General features: G+C 46.7%; 1 protein-coding gene across 2 annotated transcripts in view; it reads right to left on the bottom strand.

The window, feature by feature from the left end:
• WWC3 (WWC family member 3) overlaps nt 1-23,675 on the bottom strand; it is a 129,733-nt gene extending 106,058 nt beyond the window's left edge. Inside the window, exon 1 of one of the 2 annotated variants that reach the window (XM_034950643.4) lies at nt 22,969-23,675. In XM_034950643.4, coding sequence (XP_034806534.1) covers nt 22,969-23,249 — 281 coding nt within the window. In that variant the 5' untranslated portion in view covers nt 23,250-23,675. The remainder of the gene's footprint in view (nt 1-22,968) is intronic. The other variant, XM_063601874.1, reaches the window with a different exon arrangement.
• Between the last annotated feature and the right edge of the window lie 1,092 nt (nt 23,676-24,767).

The raw sequence follows: 24,767 nt of genomic DNA, 5'->3' as shown, positions 1-24,767 counted from the left end.
CGATTCTCTTTTTTTTTTCTTTTTTCAAAATTTCCCTTTGAACATAGGATTCTCTTTTTGATGTCACCTGTTCAGTCAGGTCACCGGTTACCTTAACAACTGCTTTGCCATGTATTAGTTTTACGTTTGTTCCCTTTGGGGTGGGGATGTATTATCAGAATCACCTGAGTGGCTTGAGGGACAGGGGCTATGTTTAAGAAAGCTTCCCAGGTGTGTTGTAAGAAGCCCCAAGGAATGAATCGCTGGTCCCGTTCTTGAGCCTGGTTGCTAATGGAACCCACTGGGAGCACTTTTCAAAAAAGGATGCCACTTGAAATTCATTTATGTGCTGGGCGCGGTGGCTCACGCCTGTAATCCCACCACTTTGGGAGGCTGAGGCGGGCGGATCACGAGGTCAGGAGATCGAGACCATCCTGGCTAACATGGTGAAACCCCGTCTCTACTAAAAATACAAAAAATTAGCCAGGCGTGGTGGCGGGCACCTGTAGGCCCAGCTACTCGGGAGGCTGAGGCAGGAGAATGGCGTGAACCCGGGAGGCAGAGCTTGCAGTGAGCCCAGATCGTGCCACTGCACTCCGGCCTGGGCGACAGAGTGAGACTCCGTCTCAAAAAAAAAAAAAAAAAGAAAGAAATTCATTTATGTGATAGGTATCTAGTCATGTTCTCGTCACATTTATAACATTTATATATTCTAGTCTGAATATATAAAGAACTCTTAAAACCCAGAAACAAAAAGATAAACTAATTTTCAAATGGGCATGGGACTTGAATAGATATTTTTCAAAATAAAAAGATATACAAATGGCCAACAGCACATGAAGAGATGCCCAACTTCATCAGTCATTGGGAAATGCACATTAAAAAACCACAGTGATATGCCACTTCACACCTACGAGGTTAGCCATTTTTTAAAAAGCCAAAAAAAAAAAAAAACATGCAAAATAACAAGTGTTGGCAAGGACATGGAAAAGCTGGAACCCTCCTATACTTCTGCCAGTGGGAAAGTAAAACAGTGCAGCCACAGCCGGGCGCGGTGGCTCACACCTGTAAGTCCATCTCTTTGGGAGGCCGAGGTGGGCAGATTACGAGGTCAGGAGATCGAGACCATCCTGGCTTACACAGTGAAACCCCGTCTCTACTAAAAATACAAAAAATTAGCCGGGCGTGGTGGCAGGCGCCTGTAGTCCCAGCTACTCGAGAGGCTGAGGCAGGAGAATGGCGTGAACCTGGGAGGCAGAGCTTGCAGTGAGCCGAGATCGCACCACTGCACTCCAGCCTGGGCAACAGAGCGAGACTCCATCTCAAAAAAAAAAACAAAAAACAAAAAACAAAAACAAGAAAAGGTGCAGCCACTCTAGAAAACAGCCTGGCAGTTCCTCAGAAACTTACACATAGAATTACCATATGACCCAGCAATCCAACACCTAGGTATATACCCTAAAAAACTGAAAACAGGGACACAAATACTTCTACCTGTATTTCATAGTAGCACTTAACAATAGCCAAAAGGAGGCAAACAACCTAAATGTCCACCAAATGATGAACGGATAAACAAAATGTAAACGTAGCCTAGCCATACAATGAAATATTACTTGGCCATAAAATGGAATGAAGTTTAGCCAACAGTGGTGGCATGGAACTGTAGTCTCAGCTACTCAGGAGGCTGAGGCGAGAAGATTGCTTGAGCCTGGGAGGTCAAGGCTGCAGTGAGCTGTGATTTACACCACTGCACTCCAGCCTGGGTGACAGAGTGAGACTCTGTCTCAAGAAAAAAAAAAAAAGTAATGAAATATTTGACACGTTACAATATAACATGGATGAATCTTGAAAACATTGCGCTAAGTGAAAGAAGCCACAGAAGGGCATATATTCTATAATTCTATTAATATAAATTGTTTAATAAAACAATGTCTCGCCACCTCTGATCACTATTATTAATGCCTGATTTCTGAAATACCTGTAAGAACAGAACTGTCTACAATAAACAGAACTGGAACATCATAGGCTTGAAGCCACAGGTATCATTTCTATGTTGAGATTGATCTTGCTCCTCAGATTTCCCGCATGAATAGGCAAATCCATAAAGGCAGAAGGTAGAATAGTGAGTAACTGCCTGAGGCTGGGGATAAGGAGAAATGGGCAGCTGAGGCTGGGGATAAGGAGAAATGGGCAGCGACGGCTTAATGGGTACACAGTCTTCTTTTGGGGTGATGAAAATGTCTTGGAACTAGATAAAGGTAGTGGTTGCACAACACTGTGACAATACCAAATGCCACTGAATTGTACACTTTAAAATAGTTAGTGTTTAATGTTTAATTTCATATTCCTTTTTTTTTTTTTTTTTTTTTGGAGACAGGGTGTCTGACTCTGTCACTCAGGCTGGAGTGCAGTGGTGAGATCGTGGCTCACTACAACCTCTGCCTCCCAGGTTCAAGTGATTCTCCCACCTCAGCCTCCTGAGTAGCTGGGACTACAGGCACGTGCCACCAAGCCCGGCTAATTTTTGTGTTTAGTAGAGATGGGGTTTCACCATGTTTAATTTTATGTCATGTTAATTTTACCTTGATTTCTTTAATGGAGGAAAGACGGACGTCAGGGGACTTCCTGGGCCCTGCTGATCAGAACCTCCTAGGATGGCACAAATACAAATATATAGCTCCCAGGTTAATCTAACATGCAGCTAGGATTGAAAAGCACCAGGTTAGGATACTGTATACATGTATACACAACCTTCAATATAAAAGTGGGGGCCGGGTGGAGTGGCTCATGCCTGTAATCCCAGCACTTTGGGAGGCTGAGGTAGGCAGATCATTTGAGGCCAGGAGTTCAAGACCAGCCTGGGCAACATAGCGAAACCCCATCTCTACTAAAAATACAAAAAATTAGCTGGGCGTGGTCACGCATGCCTGTAATCCCAAGTACTCAGGAGGCTGGGGCATGAGAATCACTGGGACCTGGGAGCGGAGGTTGCAGTGAGCCAAGATCGTGCCACTGCACTCCAGCCTGGGTGACACAGCCAGACTCTGTCTCAAATATATATATCTCATATATATATGAGATATATACATAAGCACTTCTGTGGCCAACACCTCAGGGTTTCACCTGCTGCTACACTCATCATGGATAAAGTGTATAACATTTCTGCCTGCTCCCTCTTCCTAGAAAAGAAAATGTGCATTTTAAAACAATGTAAGTAGATGTGCGACATTCAGAAAATGCAGGTAATGGCTACATCACAGATATGAGGCACTCAGGAGCAACATAACCAGAACAGTGAGTGGATTCATAATCATGCCCCCAGAATGATGGACAGAGTTTAGTGTGCATAGTCTTCAAACAAACCACAGAGTGGTGGTCACAAATCAGCAGACCACTGTGTGCTCATTAAGAACACCAAATAAGGTCAAATATGAATGGGCTCTTAGGAGTACCAACAAGACCAGATGGGCAGGTAAACTTCAGTTGGAGCCATGGGCAGCTCAGCAAAAGAAAGAACAATCTAACCTGGAGCTGGCTACCATCTGTGGTTAGAGATGTTATTCAGCAGGAAGGACTCAGCCACATGACTGCAGATGGGCCAATGTTTTTTATTCGTGTGGGAAATCTAAGGAGTAAGACCGACCTCAAAATAGAAATAATGTCTGTGGCTTCAAGCCTATCATGTTCCGATTCTTTTCATTGTCGAGAGTTCTTATAGGCATTCCAGAAATCAGGTGTGAGTAACAGTGGTCAGAGATGGTAAGACATTGTTTTATTAAACACCTCCGCTGGAGTAGAGGTAGTTACTATGAAGGATCGCTGTACATACAATTCATTTGCTCATTTATAAACAAACTATGCTGCAATTGACGCCTTTTCCCAGCACCTTCTTTTTCTTGCTTCTGGAGAGTTCTTACTTTGATCCCATCTTTTGATCCCAGTAAGCATAAGACCTAATTAGTAACAGATTCATGGCCTAACAGTCATACTTCTGTTTCATCTTTACTTTCACAGCAAGTCATGGGAGGAAAAAAAGAACTGAAGAACATCAGTTTCTTTAAAACCCATTCATTAATATGAGAACTATAACTTTAATGTAGGGCTGTCTTTTTGGTGAGAAAAAAAACCCAACCACTTCTTACACCTCCCAGCTTTGCAAACATTACCGGCCAACCACTTCACAAAACCAATTCCAGTAACTCCTGTGCTTGAGGTACCATTATGTCATTGGTTTGCTTCATGGAAAATTTCCTGATTTTCATTTATTTCAGTAGTTTGGAACATGCCAAGATACTCACTTTCTTTAACTCTGGGTGGAGAGGTAAAGCAACCCAACACCAGTTAGACATAAAAAAGACTATGGAGAAGAGAGGAAAGACCCAGAGGCATGCTTGCTTTTTCTGCTACACAATCGATACTGAAGACCCTCCGAGGAATCCAAGCTGTCTGTGAACTTCCTATGGGTTTGGAGAGCGTTCTTCCACAAACTAATCGCGCGGGTCAGGGGTGAAAGAAACAGCTTAGGTTTGGCTCCCCACCACCTGGTTGGGATTAATCCACATGGTTTTATAACTCCAAAAATGAGACAAAAGTAGCATTTGTGCTTGAAGTGAAATGATAGGGTGTTATTTTCACTGATGCAGAAAAGGGATGACCACCCCAACAGATGAGAGAAGGGCTACTAACCACTCCTAAATAAATGGGAAGAAGGTGGTATGTTTCTCTACTTTATATAACAAGAGAAAAACTGGCCCACCTTAAGAAAATGCAGACTTTGGATTCCATCAAATATTTACTGAGCTGGCACTAGGTTTAGAGCTGAGACACTGACAATGACTCAGGAAAAACAAGTATTTTATCAGTCATGTGTTTACGTAAAACTTCAGTGTCATCTATCTTTTAAAAGGAGCTGAGTAGCAAATAGCACAACAAAGAGAATTATCTCTATTAGTAATTCTAAAGCATAATAAGGACATGTGTTCCTTTTTAAAAATTGAAACTAAGTCTATCTAAAGCCTTGAGGTAAAGCTGAGGGCCGGGAGTTGTTCAAACAGGAATTATTGGTTCTGGCCACTGCAGTCGCATTTTAAATGCAAGAGCTACTCTGTCCTTCGCCTGTAACTACATGTGAACGCAAGAAGCTATTCTTGGTAATCCTTGACATTTTTGTCAATATGCCACGTCCATGGTGACATTTTGGAGGTTTATGATATGCGTTCAGTGGGGTGGTTTTCAGAGCCTTGGCTTTTAATATTGAGAATAACAAGGTGACAATCTTGGGTTAACCCGGCCAGGTCAATCACAGAATGATGTATCTGGAATGCCTTTTGAATCCGTATTATCTACGGCAAACCAAACAGTGTCACAGTGCTCCTGAAGAAAACGTACAATGTTCCCCTGGGGGAAAAGTGTTAAAAGCGCTGTAGAGTTGGCCACCATGGACTTCAAGCCCTACCATTTTAGATCCATACCACCCCAGCCATTAGAAAGCAAAGGATCACCACTTCTTTTTTTTAAATAATAATAAAATATCAGTTTCTAAACTGATTAAAGCATTACACAGACATTCCAAAAGCACATATGAATATTCTTTGAGACGGAGTCTCACTCTGTCATCCAGGCTGGAGTGCAGTGGCATGATCTCGGCTCACTGCAACCTCTGCCTCCCGGGTTCAAGCGATTCTCCTGCCTCAGCCTCCCGAGTAGCTGGGATTACAGGTGTGCACCACCATATCCAGCTAATTTTTGTATTTTTAGTAGAGATGGGGTTTCACCATGTTGGCCAGTCTGGTCTCGAACTCCTGATCTCAGGTGATCTGCCTGCCTCAGCCTCCAAAAGTGCTGGGATTACAGGTGTGCACCACCATATCCAGTTAATTTTTGTATTTTTAGTAGAGATGGGGTTTCACCATGTTGGCCAGTCTGGTCTCGAACTCCTGATCTCAGGTGATCTGCCTGCCTCAGCCTCCAAAAGTGCTGGGATTACAGGCATGAGCCACCGTGCCCGGCCAAAGACGCTGTCTTTTAGGACACAGCCCCACTGCTAAAATAACAGGCACATCATGCATGCCCTGCACACTTCCTGTTCCACGGAATTCCTTATAGCCCCAGCAGCAAAACTGAGAAGCAGTCTGGGAAAAAACCCCAGCTCCTCTGCTGATCCACCCATGACAGCCTTGATATCCACTTTGGCAGAACCCTTTACTCCTCAAGCCAGCAAGGATTCTGAGGGAGGGTCTCAGGAGCTGGGGTGAAGCAGACAGAGGACCAAATCGCAGGGTCCAGGTCCTCAGGAAGCCACCCCACTGCCTCCTCCTTGGCCTGAGCCACCACTGCTCAGCCCTGGGGGCAGCTGCCATCTCCTAAACCAGTCTCCTTGCTTCAGCTCCTGCCCTCCTAGTCCCCCACAGCAGTCAGAGCGACCTCAATGAAATGTTAAGTCTCCCAACAGAGTAGCTCCCAACAGAATTGCTGAGTCACACCCGGAGTCCCTGCAGTGGCTCATGAGGTGCTGCCACCGCCGACTCACCCCATCATCCTCCTCCTGGCCCATTGCTCTCGTCTTAGCACCTGTAGCTCCTTCTCCCTGAAAGCCTCTGACCCTAGACACCTCAGGTTCCCTCCTCCCCTCCCGCAGGCACCTGAAAAATAAGGCCTCTCCAGCCGCTCTCCACAAAACGGTCACCCACCCAGCCACACAGTCCCACCAACCTCACCCTGCCAGTTTGCACCTTGTAATGTGGTGACACGCTCAGTGATTGCTATTTGCCACCACTGCAGCGGAAGCCCCACAAGGGCAAGGGCCAACGAGAACAGCTCGCTGCTGGAGGCCTGGAGCAGGTGTGAGCCAGAGCCCCAGCTCTGCTGACTCAGGGCAGCTCACTCTCTATGGGGGGGCCACCCTGCACGGCAGGTGTGGACGACACCCCTGGGCTCCACCCGCTAGGTGCCAGCAGGACACACCCCATCCCTCCCAAGTGGGGACAGCAAAAAATGTCTCCAGACAGTGCAAATGTCCCAAGGGGCACAGTCACACCTGCCTGAGAGTTACCACTATTTTAGTGGCATTTGTGAACCTAAGGATGGGAAGATCTTTTACAGCCTTGGGCACATGCTGCCAGCAATACACTGAAGCCAACTCTGTATGAACTGTTCACTGTCTTCTGCTGCCTCTTTCTAACCAGCTTCACCCACTTTCCCATCTCCCACCACTGGTCCGTGACCCCACAAAAGCAAGGACTTTCCCAGGCATCCACATGGACAAGCTGCCCATGCCACCCTTGACTCTGAGCTCTGAGAGTTTCCATCCGAGACCCAAACAGCACAGAAATTTGGGCAAACTTCATTTTGTTCCAAAAGTAAGTTCATCTGCACATTTAAATATACATCCAAAGGCTGTCGGTACACATATAACAACTGCCTCCCAGGTTTTGTACGAGGGTGCTGAGACGTGGCTGAAGATCTTGATCTTGAATCAACTTGTCCAATTCTTTTTTTTTTTTTTTTTTTTTGAGACAAGGTATTGCTCTGTCACCCAGGCTGGAGTACAATGGCGATCATAGCTCACCACAGCCTCAAACTCCTGGGTCAGTGGCAATCATAGCCCACCACAGCCTCAAACTCCTGGGTCAAGCAATCCTCCCGAGTAGCTGGGACCACAGGCATGTGCCAACGCCCAGATAGTTTTTAATATTTTGTAGAGATAGGGTCTCCCTATGTAGCCCAGGCTGGTCTCAAATTCCTGGGCTCAAGCAATCCTCCCGCCTCAGCCTCCCAAAGTGCTGGGATTACAGGCATGAGCCACGACACCCAGCCAACTTCTATTCTTAACATCTGTCCAGTATTAAGTGACTGCTAGCTATGAAACAAAGTCTAATCATATAATGTGAATTTTTTTAAGTCTCTAGCATCACTGAGTGCTACAATTTCCAAGTTCCAGAATACTATGACATCACACCTAGAAATCAGTATAATTCTATACACACTCAGAGTATTTTCAGATTTGTGGCCAAGCTAATGCAACGATAATGAAAGTGTGTGACACAAAAGCATTGGCTGTACAGTCATGCATTGCTTGATGATGAGGATATGTTCTGAGAAACGCATTGTCAGCCAATGCTGTCACTGTACAAACATCACACAGTGGGCTTACACAAACCTAGCTGGCACAGCCTACTACACATCTAGGCTATGCAGTAGAGTCTAGTGCTCCTAGGATACAAATCTGTACTGAATACTATAGGCAATACAGTAACACAATAGTATTTGTGTGTCTAAACATAGCTAAATATAAAAAAGGTACAGTAAAAATATGGCATCACAATGTTAAGGGACGACCACTGTATACGCAGTCCATCATTTTGGTGCAAGACTGTATTAGTAAACGAGAATGACATCGGCCAGGCACAGTGGCTCACGCCTGTAATTCCAGCACTTTGGGAGGCCGAGGTGGGCAAATCATGAGGTCAGGAGTTCGAGACCAGCCTGGCCAACATGGTGAAACCCCGTCTCTACTAAAGATACAAAAAATTAGCCTGGCGTGGTGGCGTGCGCCTGTAATCCCAGCTACTTGGGAGGCTGAGGCAGGAGAATCGCTTGAACCCGGGAGGCGGAGGTTGCAATGAGCCAAGATCGCACCACTGCACTCCAGCCTGGGCGACAGGGTGAGACTCAGTCTCAAAAAAAAAAAAAAAAAGAATGACAAATGACATCAATCATGGGGTGGTAAACTGCACATGGGTCAATTCCAGCCTGCCTCCTGTCTTTGTAAATAAAGTTTTATTGGAACACAGCCAGGCCTGTTTGTTTCTGTATTGTCTATGGCTGCTTCTGCACTACAGCAGCAGGGTCGGGCAGTTGCAACAGAATCTCCATGGCCTTCATTCACAAGTCCTACAGGTTTAAAAAAAAAAAAAAAATAGAAAGAGAGAGAATCCTATGGCTTTCAAAGCCTGAGATATTTACTATCTGGCCCTTGACAGAAAAATCTCAATGGCTCTCCTCTAATCTGTTATCTCTCTTTAGTAACATTTCACTTCCAGCAACTTCGCTTCCCCAGCCACAAAATCATGAGAATGCAAAGAACAGTTGCTTAGTGAGGAAAAACAGTTATCATAAACTCTGAGCCCTTGTCTTTATACTGCTGAGCCTCCAGTGCTACCCAACTACAAGGAAAATAAGGAGGCAACTCAGAAGCAGAAGTGGAATCATGGAGAGAGGGATTTTTTTTTTATTTTATTGATTTATTTATTTTTTCGAGACAGGGTGTCACTCTATTGCCCAGGCTGGAGTGCAGTGGCACGATCTTGGCTCACTGGAGCCACTACTTCCCAAACTCAAGCAATCCTCTCACCTCAGCCTCCCAAGTGGCTGGGTCTTCAGGGACATGCTCAGCTATTGTTTGTATTTTTTGTAGAGACAGGGTTTTGCCATGTTGCCCAGGCTGGTCTCAAACTCCTGGGCTCAAGTGATCCACCCGCCTCAGCCTCCCAAAGTGCTGGGATTACAGGCATGAGCCACTGCACCCAGCTAAGGGAGGGAATTTTGATAAGCAGAAGACTAAATATGCTGAGGTATCCCAAAGCTGAAGGAGTATGTGATATGACCACAAGGACAAAGAACATGTGAGTGCCTGTTCTGCAGCAGACACTCACCTAAGATCCTTACCTAGTCTTAGAGTCTTCAAAACAACCCAGAGGGCAAATGCTTTGCCCCCATTTTATGGAAGAGGAAACTGAAGCTCAGAGAGCCCAAATAACCTGACTTAGGAGACACAGCAAATAGCAGTCCCAAGTCAGACTCAAAGCTGTCCATGTCTGAAATCAGGGCTACCCACACCTAGGTAGTCCCTGCAGTTAGTGGTACAGTAAGTAGTAAGTCCTCACTAACATTTTCAATAGTTCCATGGAAACTATAACTTTAAGTGAAACAACACATAAGGAAACCAATTTGACCACAGGCTAATTGGTATTAACTAGAGTTAAATTCCTACAGCCTATTTCTGGTCACAAAAACATCACTAAACTTCTAAATAAAGACTCCTAAACACTTCTAATATTAAACATTGAAATAAACATGTGAAAGAAAAAATGTTAATATTTAAAGGCCAAGTATCAATTGGTCATTTATTCACAAAATTCACTTGACTCCAAATACTGCCAGGTAACCAGATATCACTCAACTTTATAAAACAAATAGTGGTACTAATGAGTCACCCTATTAGATAAATGCCTCAATGAAAAAGTTTGTTGCCTTAGTGAAAAACCCACTATATTTTTAATTTAGTAATGATTACCGGGTTATTACATGGTGGTATCCTCCCCTTACAGTTGGCAAGACTCCTGGGCAATGTTAACATGTGGCTTCTTGGCAAGTTTCCCTGGCAATTGTATGGACATTTCGAGAAGCCCGAAAAAGCTTTTTGCATGGTTAGAGGCTGCCAAGTCTAATCTACATAGTCTGGTTTCTCCAACTACCAAATCAAGGTAACCACCTGAATTTAAAAACAGATTTGCTTTAAAAATTGTTTGTAAACGCCCAGGTGCAATGGCTCATGTCTGTAATCCCAGCACTTTGGGAGGCTGAGGCAGGCAGATCATTTGAGGTCAGGAGTTCGAGACCAGCCTGCCCAACATGGTGAAACTCCGTCTCTACTAAAAATACAAAAATTAGCCAGGCATGGTGGCATGCGCCTGTAGTTCCAGCTACTCGGGAGGCTGAGACAGAAGAATCGCTTGAACCCAGAAGGCAGAAGCTGCAGTGAGCCAAGACCATGCCACTGCACTCCAGCCTGGGTGACAGAGTGAGACTCCATCTAAAAACAAGCAAACAAACAAAACAATGTTTGTAAACAACTTTATTGAGATATAATCTGCATATCATAAACTCTCCCATTTTACATGTAAGATTCAATGTTTTTTATAAATTTACTGACTTATGCAACACACAAACCAATTTCAGTACATTTCCATCACCCCAAAGACATCCCTTGTGCCCAACTGCAGTCACCACACTCTTCACCCCCAGCCCCAGGCAACCACTAATCCACTTTCGATCTCCATGGATTTGCCTTCTCTGGACACTCTGCAAAAATCAAATCATATAATTATGTTGTGTCCACATCTGCTTCCTTCACTTAGTGTCACATTTTTGAGGTTCATCCATAGCTCCCCTTTTCATGTGAAACCTATCTAGTACTTGTGTATCCAGTGGTTGCACACCACAGTCTAAAGCTGGGTTGGATATGAGGGAGGGGAAGAAGTGGAGAAAGCACGGAAGGTTCTCCCTGAATCACTGTTGAATTAATCCTTTATGATACACCTACGCTAGTGATGGTGAATATGTGAGCGTGCATTCATTCAACAATACAGAGTGAGTGCATGGCAGACATCTCTGGGGGTGTCTGCTCATTTCAAACCAAGCCTCCATTATTCTGGGAACCACAGCTGGGTTTCCAGAGAGCTCTAATCCTCCTGAAAGCATATGCAAGCTTCTGTGTGCTGGTACCTTTTTCTGAACGCAGAATCCCTACCTTGTGTCAGATTTCCCAGGGTCCATGATTCCAAAATCCTTTAGAATCCCTGCACTCTACCATGAAGCCTTGGAGCAAATCTAACAAGGCTGTCAACTGCACAAAACAATACTCACCAAACAAAGATGAAGGACAAACTTAGAAATATTAGGTTGAACCATACAAATATCAAGAGTTTAATAGTTCTAAAAAACCACTGGAACTGAAAAAGAACATTACTGGAAAAAATGGTAAAATTCAAATGTCTAGAGTTTGGTTAATAGTAATGTCATCAAGGCTGGCTTCTTAGGTTTGACAAAGAAACATCACCACAGAATATACTATGGTGACATTAGATGTTAACGACAGGGAAACCATCTAATCTTTGCAACTTTTCTGTAACTCTAAAATATTCCAAAATAAAAATATATTAAAACAAACAAATTAACAAAAAAATTGGGTTTTATTCATTCCATGCCTAGAACTATCTCCTAAGGCAAACATGAAAAACAAAACTACAGAGAAAATAACTGCACATAGGGACCATTATAATTTTAGTACTTATATAATCATAAATATCAGAGTGAAAAAGACAGGAATATTTAATAAGTGAGGGGACAGCAGCTCAGTGGCAGCCTAAACCTCTCATCTTATGCCAATCATGAAAACTATGGGGCGGCAAGGAACAGAAAACACATGAGTGAGAATGCCTTAGCTGGCTGCAAATAACAGAAATTCTAATTCGACTGGCTCTAAAGGATAAGATGATGCTGTTACCACGTTTCGCATAAGAAAAGGTACTGAAGGCAGACAGCTACCAAAGCTTAATTCATCCATCCACCCACCTCATCAAAGACAGACTTTCCACTCCACCACCCTCAGCTTCTCAGCCAGCTCCCTCCTAGTTTTGGGGGCATCAGTGTGGCTGCCCACCTCCAGGTTTCCATGGAGACACAGCATCAATTAGCAGAAGTTCCTTCCACGTAGGTCTATGGGGACAAGGAGCCTTATCCCCAACCATGCCTGTCTCATACCTCCCCTCACAGCTCATTGACCAGGTCTGAGTCATGTGCTCCTGCCTCAGCCAATTGCAGGCCCGGATGCTGTATGATTGGCTTAGAGCAATCTCAGGCACTATTGATATTAGGGGCTGGATCATTCATTGCTGTGGTGGGGTCGATCCTGTGCATTGTAGGATGTTCAGCACCGTCCTTGACCTCTACCCACTGGATGCCAGCAGAACCTACCCCCAGGTGTAACAATCAAAAAATCTCTCCAAATGTTTCCGAATGCTCTGGGTGTAGGGAGAAGGAAGAGGGAATCCTCAGTTGAGACCCACTGGCTTAGGGCAATCAGGACATCACCAGGAAGTACAGACAACGTCATAACTCCAGAGCCGAGAGAAGGTGTGGCCACCCCAATAAAATCGGTGCTCTGACAGCTTACAAGGAGGGACTGCTCTTGAGAACATCAGAATAGTGTACATGAGGAAAAGTCAGTGAAATACAGCAATACAAAATGATCATTATAAATCAATAAAACCTGTCTCTACATGCATAATTTCATTCAGCAAACATTTATTGAGGGCCTACTATAGGCTAAGTACTATATAGACAAAACACAATAAAATCTAAATGAGATTATTTAAATTTATTTTTCAATTATAAATAACTAGATCTCTGCTTGGTTCCTTCATTCTCAATCTCTTTTTCACTTTTTATTTTGGAATAATTACAGATTCATAGGAAGTTGCAAAGAAATATACAGGGAGGTCCCTGTGAAATGTCCCGAATAGGCAAATCTATAGGGATGAAAAGCAGATTAGCGGTTGCCAGGGGCTGGGGGTATGGGGCCTGACTGCTAATGAACACAGCGTTTCTTTATGGAGTATTCAGAACTACATAGGGGTGACGGTTGCACAATCTAGTGAATATAACAAAACCCACTAAATTGTACACTTTTATTTATTTTTATTTATTTTTTATTTTTTTGAGATGGAGTTTCACTCTGTCGCCCAGGCTGGAGTGCAGTGGTGCAATCTCAGCTCACTGCAGCCTCCACCTCCCGGGTTCAAGTGATTCTCCTGCCTCAGCCTTCCGACTAGCTGGGGTTACAGGTGCCCACCACCACGCCCAGCTAATTTTTCTTGTTTTTTTTAGTAGGGACAGGGTTTCACCACGTTGGCCAGGCTGGTTGCAAACTCCTGACCTCAAGTGATCCGCCCGCCTCAGCCTCCCAAAGTGCTAGGATTACAGGCATGAGCCACCGTGCCCAAGGTAAATTTTATAGTATCTCAATTTTTTAAAAATGGAAATAATGTTTAAGGTAAATCTAGTTGACCCCATACTCCAAGGCCTCCCCCATGCTGGGGACAGGCACCCGTCCACAGGACAGAGCTCTAAGTGGCAGAAAGAACAAGTCTCCTGCAGTGACTATGTGGTCTCCTGGCCGAGCTCCGGGCCGCCTGGAAACACCACACCCAAGCTGGTAGATGCCCTCTTTCCTGAAGCACGGAGCCTCGGGCAGAGGAGCTACTTGGGGCACCTCCGCCTGCCTCAAAGATCCACCCACTGCCACTGTGGGGCTGGTGATCCCAGGCTTGGTGCAGCCATCTCCCCCGTTCATTCTCAACATCAACATCCCTCCCTCCTCCCCATGCTCTCTCTCAGTCCCTTCAGTTTTAAAGAAATGAAAAGAGAACCCTCCAGATGAAAAATGCTGGAGATCCCACAGCTCCATAAGCGGCCTTTCGAGATGTCCTTGCTCTGTATTTGTAGAATTTCTGAGCAAAGGCAGAAGCACTCCACTCCTCTCACCCCTCCTTCCTCCGAACCAAAGGGAGAACCGAATGGCTCAGGGCACTGAATGGCTCGGAGCATCTTAGGCAGCCTGATCTCTCCCTCCACACACAAACGCGCACACACATACACACAGACACATTCAAAAGGCCAGGCCAGCTCTCCAGGTTGCTGCAGAACACCAGTGTGAACAGATGCATTTTCTTCTGTTTCACTGCATATATGTATATTCTTGACAGTCAGTAAATGCCTATCAATTGAGAGTATTCTAAGAATTGAAGAATACACTCATAGTAATATATGTTCCCAGTTTCATATACTGGTTCAGGGTTTTTCACATAAATATGTTTGAAATTTGTTCATGGAAACACAGAAATCAGGTCTCTGTTGCATAGTATCTCAGGAACTGACAACAGGCTTGAAACAAATTCAGCAGCTAAAGATGAAGCATTGTAACCAGGTGGATGGAGGTAGCTCAGACAGTTCTCAGCCAAGGGATACTGCCCACCCCGGGGGCCATTTGGTAATGTCTGGAGACATTTTCGAGACATCTGAGGGTGGGGAGTTTGCTACTAATATCTCAATCTAGTGGTAACAGACCAGGGACGCTGCTAAACGTCATATGCTACATATGACAGCCCTAACAACAAGGAATTGAGAAAACCTGGTCTAAAGTAACACGTTCAGGATTGCTTGAGCCCAGGAGCTGGAGGCTGTAGTGAGCTATAATCATGCCACTGCACTGCACAGCCTGGGCAACGGAGCAAGACCCTGTCTCCAAAAATAAAATAAAACAAAAATAACACTTTCTTGGTTTGGACACCTTTTAGGACACTGCCCATCAGCAATACAGTAACTTGAACAGCTTAACATGTTTCTCTATGTAACGGAGTTATTGAACACACAAAACCACCACCACCAATGAAAGCTTCTGAGTGGGGTTAATAGAAGGATTTTCGGTTGGCCCCAGTGAGTCCCGGCTCCTCCTTAGGTGCCAGTAAGATTCCTCAGCAGCCCTCCTGATTTCACCTGCCTTCATTCAAGCATTAGCTAAGTCCTCTACACCATGTTTCCTTCACAATGTCTCTGACACAATCCCTGCCTTTTCTAGCCCGAGTGCCCCTGATCGCTCTAGCTCAGGCCTGTGATCACCTGAGAAAACCTCCACTAGTTTCCAACTGGCCTCTTCTCTCAGAAAGCCTACCTCTCCCCAGCCCCACATTTAGCTAGCTCATCAAATATGTTTTTGGTACAGCACATCTGATGCGAGTCCCAATGTGAGTGACTCTCCATGCTTGCACAAGAAACGAGGACCCTCTGGGGGTATTGTGAGAAGCCAGGGAGAGAAAAAAGATGTAAAATGCTTCGCACAGTACCTGCCTAAGCATGTAATAAATGTCAGCTGCTGCTGTGTTTGTTATGCAGACACCAAGCTGACCAGATGCTTCCATTCTCACTGAGATAACAATGCATGTGGGGGTGTTAGTTTCCTACCGATGCTGTAACAAATTGCCACAAACCGATGCTGTAACAAATTGCCACAAACCGAGTGGCTTAAAACAACACAAATTTATTATCTTACAGTTCTGGAGGTCAGAAGTCCAAAATCAGTTTCTCTTGGCAAAAATCAAGGTGTCAGCAGGTCTGCGTTCCATCTGCAGGCTCTAGGGAACGGTCCATTTCCTTGTCTTTTCCAGCTTCTAGAGACCGCCTGCATTCCTTGGCTCATGGCCACTTGACTCCAGCCTCTGCTTCCGTTGTTACATCTCCATCTCTGACTCTGACCTCACCCTCCTCCCTCCCTCTAGTAAGGATGCCTATGATGACATCGGGCCCACCCACATAATCCAGGATCATCTCCCTATCTCAAGATCCTTAACTTAATCACATCTGCAAAGTCTCTTTTGCCATGGAAGGTTACTTATTAACAGGCTTCAGGGACTACAACGTGGACATCTTTGAGGGGCCACTATACCACAGGAAGGATTAAATATCAAACAATAATGAATGCAAGATCAAAATAACTAATGAGTATAGCAAAGTGCAAGGGGCACGCACAGTTACCTAGCCACAGTTACCTAGCCAAGGCACAGTCAAGAACAGGCAGGGGACCTGGCTCAACTCCGAAGTCGAACAGATGTTGACCTCACTGCCTATAGGAAGTGAGGCTACTAAGTCAATCTCCCCTGGCCTCAGTTTTATCACATGATCCCCTACACCTCATGCAGCCATCATGGGCTTTCGATGAAAACATTCATGCAATTCAACCTGAAAAAGCTGATACAGGAAAAAAGAAAGAAAACATCCATGCAAAAGCCTAGTGCATTCCGCATGTATCTGTCACAATCACAGAGCCAAGGGATCCCCGCAGGGAGAAACCAGCAGGCAGGAACAGCATGGTGAGGCCTCGTGGAAAAGGACACGAGCACAAGGTAAGCCCCACGGCAGCCTGTCTGGTGTTGCTCAACACTGGAGTCCCAAACCCTGGAAGAGTGCCTTAGACTCAGAAATTGTGCAACAAACAGTTGTTGAATGAATGAATAAATAAATGAATGAATGAATGAACAGAGGCAGGATGCTTAAAAATTGTGTGGATTGGGCAGCTGGGTGGCATTCTGGAAAGAGCACCCAAACGGGGGTCAGAAGACCCAGCTCAAGTCCCTTGCCCTTCTAGCAGCCGGCAGAACATACCCATTGGCTGTGGCTGTCAAGTAGAAAAAGGAATTTGAACAAGATGATCCTAGCTCTTCCAGCCCCAAAGCTGTGGGACCCTGAGCTACATGCTCTGGCCTGAGTCTTACCTCCCTTACATGACAGCTCTGGGTCAGTCGAGTTGACTCATTCCCTCATTTATTCCGAACACACCCAGCACTTCCTCAAGGCCAGCACTTTTCTCCTGTTCCCCTTATCTTGCCCAGATCTTGCTTTTTTTTCAAAAGAAGAAAGAAAAATCCCACACCAAAAAAACAAAAACCAAACTACAAAGTTAACTTATCATTTCTATGGCTGGTAGTTTCCCTGCATGAGTCTTGTGTGGTTTACATTAGTGTCACACTAATACATTAACTGAATATATTAACTCAGAGTACCTTGACCACTTTATGAAAAGGTATTTACTGGCTGGACGCGGTGGCTCACACCTATAATCCCAGCACTTTGGGAGGCTGAGGCGGGCCTCACCTCAGGCGGATCACCTGAGGTCAGGAGTTCAAAACCAGCCTGGCCAACATGGCGAAACTCTGTTTCTACTAAAAATACAAAAACTAGCCAGGTGTGGTGGTACACGCCTGTAATCCCAGCTACTTGGAAGGCTGAGGCAGGAGAATTGCCTGAACCCAAGAAGGGGAGGTTGCAGTAAGCCGAGATCGCACCACTGTACTCCAGCCTGGGCAAGAGTGAGACTCCATTTAAAAAAAAAAAAAAAAGAAAAGAAAAGAAAAGGTATTTACCATTGGGCAGAAAATATGGGAAGAACACTTTTGCCTCTTTTGTAAAGATTCACTGTCTTTAACAGTTATGTTTACGTGTGCGTCTTGCAGGGTTGTGTGGGTATTACCCTATAGATGGACTGAGTGGATCATCCTATAGATGATCTTGCTTTTCTACTGCTGGAAAAGCACTAGAACCCCTCACCCAGAAGGCTGGGCAAGGAAAAAGACAACCCCAGGCTCAAGTGAGCCCACCTTTTCTCTGAAGTGATCATTATCCGAGAAACTGAATCAATCCTGGGATGCCTTGCAACTATTGTTATCTTCATTTTATGTGTCTGTGTGCCACCTCCCAGACCAGCTTGGTTTCCACATACTGTCCCTGCACACAGAAGGCCAAGACTCTCCACAAATATTTCTTCACTTTATTAAACAGGGATAACTGAACTCAGTAGAATTTAACTTTGCTTTTATTCCATCAGATTTGTTTTATTGAATTTATGGGAAAGATAGACACCATTAGCAAAAGGATCTGGAATGGAAGTCAAGAAGCCTACCGTAGGCTCACCAGATGACCATGAACATGTTCCTGACCCATGGGCTCCTGAAGTAGAACCTAACTAGAGATGGTGATACGTGTTATTTCCACTTCCCAAATCAGAGTGAAAGGAAGGAGAAGGAAACTTGGAGATTTCCAAACATCCAGGAGCTATTTTTGGAAATGAATTACTTTTCCTTTCACTTTTCTTTAAAAAATAAATAAATGAATAAATAAATAAATAAATAGATAAATGGAAGGAAAGGAAAAGACCAAAAAATGTTAGACCAAAAAATGAGGATTGATGATCTAAATGGAAGCAAGAGCCGCTTCTTCCAGGGACTGACCCCTTACAGCCTTAAAAACAAGATGCTCCCCCATGTTCATACAAACACTATCTATAACCTTAAAAAAAGAAAAAGGGAGAAATCATTACCTGTTTATCAGAAAGCTCAACCAGGACAGTTTATATAGTCCAAAAATAGACTCTGTGGGATGAATATAGTAAACCTCCTATTAGTTAATACTGAATAACTAAATAAAGGTTCCAAGAAGGTAGCAATGATGTTATTTGGCTGTTAAATGGGGATCCAACCTAGCAAATTCCAGAGCTATGGATTGTTTTCCTCTTAAAGCAAAAGCATCTTCAGAAGACTTTTAAGATACCACAGAATTCCTCCATGAAGCACAGGTCAAATCCCATCTGGTGAACAAATGGGTCCCCAAAAGCTTATGCCATGACATGATCTTGCTCTTCCGCCATCAGCATGATTATTTATACTTTGATCTCAAATATGATATCGTCCACCATACTTAAGCTGCCCAGAGCTGGCATTTCCAGTACCGTACAACTCCACCTGAGCTACAGGAAATGGAACATGAGGTTTCAAACACTCAGTCCATCTATAGGATAATACCCAAATAACCCTGCAAGACACACACGTAAACACAACTGTCAAAGGCAGTGAATCTTTACAAAGGGGGCAAAAATGTTCTTCCCATATTTTCTGCCCAATGGTAAATACCTTTTCATAAGGTGGTCAAGGTATTCTGAGTTAATATATTCAGTTAATATATTAGTGTGCCACTAATGTAAACCACACAAGACTCATGTAAGGAAACTACCAGCCATAGAAATAAGTTAACTTTGTAGTTTGTTTTTTCGTTTCTTTTTTTTTTGGTGTGGGGTTTTGTTTCGTTTTTTGAGACAAGGTCTCACTCTGTCACCCAGGCTGGAGTGCAGTGGCACGACCACGGCTCACTGCAGCCTGGATCTCCCCAGCTCAAGCAATCCTCCCATTTCAGCCTCCTGAGTAGCTGAGACTATAGGCGCACGCTACCCGCCCACGTAATTATTTTATTTGTTTGTAGAGACAGAGTCTCCCTATGTTGCCCAGGTTTGTCTTGAACTCCTGGACTCAAGCAATCTTGCCACCTGGGCCTCCCAAAGTGCTGGGATTACAGGCATGAACCACCACGCCTGGCCTAACTTTGTAGTTTTTAACCAAGTTCTTGGGTATGATTCCCAGTAAACTAACTATGAAAATTATATGTACAGTATCAATCTATAGAAATAGTGAATTTAAACTGAAGGTAGGTTTTTTCGTTTGTTTTTTGAGACAGAGTCTCTCTCTGTCACCCAGGCTGAAGTGCAGTGGCGCGATCTCGGCTCACTGCAACCTCCACCTCCAGGGTTCAAGTGATTCTGCTGCCTCAGCCTCCCAAGTAGCTAAGACTACAGGCGCACACCACTACGTCCGGCTAATTTTTGTGTTTTTAGTAGAGACAGGGTTTCACCACGTTGGGCAGGCTGGTCTTGAACTGACCTCAAGTGATCCACCCACCTCAGCCTCCCAAAGTGCTAGGATTACAGGCATGAGCAACCACGCCCAGCCAACCGAAGGTAGGCTTATAATCAAACTAAAAAATTGTTTTTAAAATATTGAGATTGTGTATACATCTGTAGCCACATCCGTAAAGACGTCTCCTTATATCTTCTTTGTTGTAACTTTAAAAAGCAGTTACAATAATTTCACCAACATGCTCTGAGCCGGCACTATCAAATGTTAAACACAACACTGAATGGAATTACTATAAAACTCGAGAAGAGATTTTGTTTACAACCCTTGGACCATATTTTATGCTATACAGTTTTTACTAAAGTTTATATGAAATTATGTTTAAAGTCAACAACAATTTTCACTTAACCTACTACATTCATTTATTCCACCACAATTTCATTTTCTTAAAGAGAAAAAAAAAAGCTATTATGTATTTGCCTTTCTCCTGTCAGGTCTCTATGTGGAAGCTGTTTGGTGAAAGTCCTCGTACTTCTTGAATACCATTTTCCTGTGTGACTCAACTGCAACTCAAAAAGGGTTTTAACTGTCAGATGCGCATGGAGAAAACACTGCCCTCTGACATGCAGTTCTTCCCATATAATAAAAGTTAATTACAACTTTAAAGGGTAACCCGCCACCTATAAAACTCGGCCAGGTTCTGTTTTGAAAGAGGAAGAAGAATGACTATTACAGCCTTCAGCCGACTCCACTTAAATGTTTGTGGCTTGCTGAACATTCCATACATATTTCGGGCAAGGTATTATGGGAGCTGAAGTTCAAGCTGTCCCCTGCTGAATTTTCACTCACTATAAAAACAACGTCTCATAAAAGTACACACGTTTTTACTTTACAAAAAAAAAGGTAAAATATCCACTTTCGTTCACTCAATTGACAATTTTAGCATCAGAACGGAGACTTTTTAAAAACCTTTAAGTGATTGTCTGAAAAGTAACAAATCGATTTCTGGAAAAAAGGAATATAGGAAATGTGTCTGAAATACATGGAAAACAAGATTCTCCAAGCTGATTTCTGTATGGTCCATTCACGTTTGTCACAGGTTACACCATTAAAAAGAAAATCCTCACATTGATATCTTTCAGCATGAATCTCCACTCCAATATAACCACAACTGTTTTATATTACCCTTGGAAAGTGAGCCTTAGCCTTTTCTAAGCAAAACACTATTTTAATTGGTTCATTTTCCAGTTGTTTGGGTTTTTAACATACATATGGTATAAAAGGGCACTGCATTCCAAGCAGTTCTACCAATTCCAGAACCATCCAAGGGTTGATCAAACAGCTGGGGCTCTAGCCTTTGGTTAAAATTATAACATGATCTCACCTGATTTTCAAAATAACTAGGCATCTTTTTAACCCATAAAATTGTACTAGGATTGATATAGGTTTCTGAGCCCAGAGGTTTGCAATGTTCAGCGAGAATGTTAGGGAATCACGATCTTTTTGTTTTGCTTTCTTTTGTTTTCCCCTGCTTGAACTCAGAGAAATCTTCAAACAATTCAGCAGCTTCTCTCCTCAAAAGTTTATTTTCAGACGCCAGTGCCATGCAGGCCGCCTTCCCTATGCAGGTAGGAGGAAGCAGGCACAATGTCACCACACTGGGCCTTTGCAAGTCTTCAAATCACTGGGAAGCCTGTGGTGTTTCCTTTTTGGCACTCAGGCCCTGGAAGGAGAGTTGCTCTAGAGAGAACAAGACATCAGATAACCTGTGGAAACACTTGATGTCCACAGAAATCCCAATTCCACACAAAATACATCTCTGTAAAAGCAGTTGAACAATCGAAACCCGTAGACAATCGAGCAAAAAGTTAAGGAAGAGCTTCGTTACATGGAATTAATTAAATGAAATCTGGTAGTGCTTTTACAAGAATCAGTTTTTACTTGATTGGGTTTTTATACGTGAATAAGACAGCTTTGTACCCCATGCATATCTTTCACAAAAAGGAAACTTAAAATACAATTCTTGTTTTTCGTTTATTCCAAAAGCATATGGGACTAATCATATTGCATTCTGGCTGCAGTACAGAAGGCTATTTCAAACAGTTTTAACTCACGAGTTTTAAGGCGCTAAAGAGCAACTAGAGTTTGGCAACAGACTTCTCCAACTCCAAAAGGGTTGGGAATCCCTCAAGGGCCCGTCTGACATCAGGTTTTGGATGGAAACCAGCCTGAACCCGCCAGACAGGGAACCCGCACCCCAAAGCTGGGGCGCACGTTTGTGATCCAAGGTGACAGCTCATCTCGCCACCGCGGGGCTGGGGACACCTGCAGAACCAGGGCCGGGGCAGTGGGCCGCAGACGCCCGGGACCGGGATGGGCGAGGCTGCCGCAGAGAAAGGAAAAGAGGGCCATCTGTCAGCCCCAGGAGAGGAAATTCCAGGAGCCCAGTTCCCAGGCGCCGGACAGCGGGTGACGTGAGGGAACCGAATGAGAGGGTCCGCCCAGCGGCGGGGGACCTGTAGGCGGCCGGCCTCGGCGCTCAGAGGGCTCGAGGCCTGGAGAAGGGGCACCTCCATTCTTGGTCAGAGCCCTGGGAGTCGGGGTATTGGGAGGGTGGATCCTCTCCCGGACCCCCGGAACCAAAGATCTTCACCCAGCCCCGAGGGCCTCCTGGTGTCTCCGATCCTCTCCCTGGGCCCAAGGGATGGGGGCGCCTCGATCGTAGCCTGGACCGGAGCACTCCAGGGAGTCCCCTGGTTCCGGGGATGGAGGCGCTCCGAGCTCTGCCCGGGCCCGGGGGCTCTCGGCGGCCCCGCGCTGGGCGGGGCGTGTCCCCAGCGCATCCGCGGTGGCGCCGGCCGGCGGCCCGGGTCGTAGCGCCCGCGCCGGGTCTGGCGCCCCCAGCCGGCCCGCTTACCGGTCGCGGGGGTCGATCCACGACGTCTGGCGCGTGTTGTGGTCAATGTAAAAGACGCGGCCGTCGTAGTCTCGCGCCTCCTCCCAGCCGGCGGGCAGCGGCAGCTCGGCGCTCTCCCGGGCCCGCGGCGGCGGCGCGGAGGGAGCTGGGGGCGTGGGGACCGCGGCGGGGGGCGCCGGCGGCGGCGGTTCCCGCTGGGGCTGCGCGGACGGCGGCGGCTCCCGCGGGGCCTCGCGCGGCTGTCCCCGCCGTCGCCGCCGGCCGCCGCTCAGCCAAGGCATGACGGCGCGGGCCCCGCCGCCGCCCGGCCGCCCCGCGCGCGCCGCCTCCTCCGCCAGCACTAAGGCCCGGCGCCCGGGGCGCGGGGGCGGCCGCGGGGAGCCGCCCGCCGCTCCTGGCGCATCCTCCGCCCGGCGCCCGTGCACCGGCGTCCGCCCGCCCGCCCTAGCAAGTCGCTGCCCGCGCCGCCCACTCCGTTCAGGTAGCCCGGGTGGCCGCCGCGCGCGAAGTCACAGCCCGGGAGCCGCCGCCGCCGCCGCTGCCGCCGCTGCCGGCCGCCCCTCCGTTCCCGCGGCGCGCCCGGCCATCTTCGTTCCTCGGCGCGGCCCGGGCGAGCAGGGGCAGGGCGTTCGCAGGCCCCGCCTCCGGCCGTCCCGCCCCGTTCTCACCCAGGCCCCGCGGCTCCTCCCACGCCGGCTGCTCCTCCCGAATCTCCCACGGAGGCTCCCGCTCCTCCCGCCGCCTCTGCTTCTCCACCCACTCCCGCTGCTCCGCCTCCCCCGGCCCCGCGTCCTCCGCGCCTCTCCGTCGCCGGCTGCTCCGCCCCCAGTCTCCCTCGGGGTCCTCCTCGGCGCTCGGCTCCTCGACCCCACCCCCACCCCTCCGCTTGCTCCTCCCCCTCCGCCGTCCTCCCTCTCCGCGCGCTCCTCCCTCTCTCCCTCCCGCTCCGCCACCTTCCTCCGGCCTCGGGAAACCGCATGGAGGCCAGGATGGGCGCCGCCGCGTCAGTCCGCCCCCGGGCCCCCGCGTAGAGGAAGGCGGGCGGGGAGGACGACGCCCTACCCGGACTGCGGGCGCGGCCTGCCTGGGGTGACTCCTCGGGCGCAAACAATTCCCGAGAGAGCGGGCAGTGCCCTCCCTTCACCCGCTCCCGGGCTCTGGCTGTCTGGAGAGACCCTCTGCGCACTTGGCGGGAGGCTGCGCCCTCGCTCTCCCACACAACCCGTCTGGTCCCACGAAGGTGGGAAAAGCCCCTGAAGGCGGGGCCGAGGGAGCTGAGGAGCTGGGGGAGCCCGCGGCCGGTCCTCTCGGGCGGCGCAGGGAGGACGCCTCTGGAAGCGGGCAGCTGGGCAGGTGGCCACTTCGCGTCCCCGCCAGGACAGCCCTAGAAGGGCTAACCTGGGGGCCCACACCAGGCGGGAGTTCCTTGACCTTCCCTGAGCGCTTCATCCGGTTTGTGGGGTCTGATCGTTTGAGCGGAGACCCAAGTAGACCATTGCTGGGGAGGAAGCCGGGTCAACTCCTAAAACTTTCAGCCTAGACGGGAACTTCTGTTTCACTGGCTCCCAGCTGGGGAAGCTGAAGCTCCAGAGTTGGGGCTGTGTCTTGCTTTAAATCCCCCACCTACTTCGTGCCCCAGACCCACAGCCGCAACACGTTATGCCAGGAAATGCAGGACGGTATCAGGGAGATTTTTAAACAGTTACAGTGATACAAAAATATCTGGTAGAGCCTGATTGAAATCCAGATACACAGGGGAAGAGACTGGAGGAAAATGTCCTGAAATGCTCACAAGAGTT

This window comes from Pan paniscus, chromosome X (assembly GCF_029289425.2).
Source record: "Pan paniscus chromosome X, NHGRI_mPanPan1-v2.0_pri, whole genome shotgun sequence".
NCBI lineage: Eukaryota > Metazoa > Chordata > Mammalia > Primates > Hominidae > Pan > Pan paniscus.
This window is presented reverse-complemented; position numbering and strand designations above follow the sequence as displayed.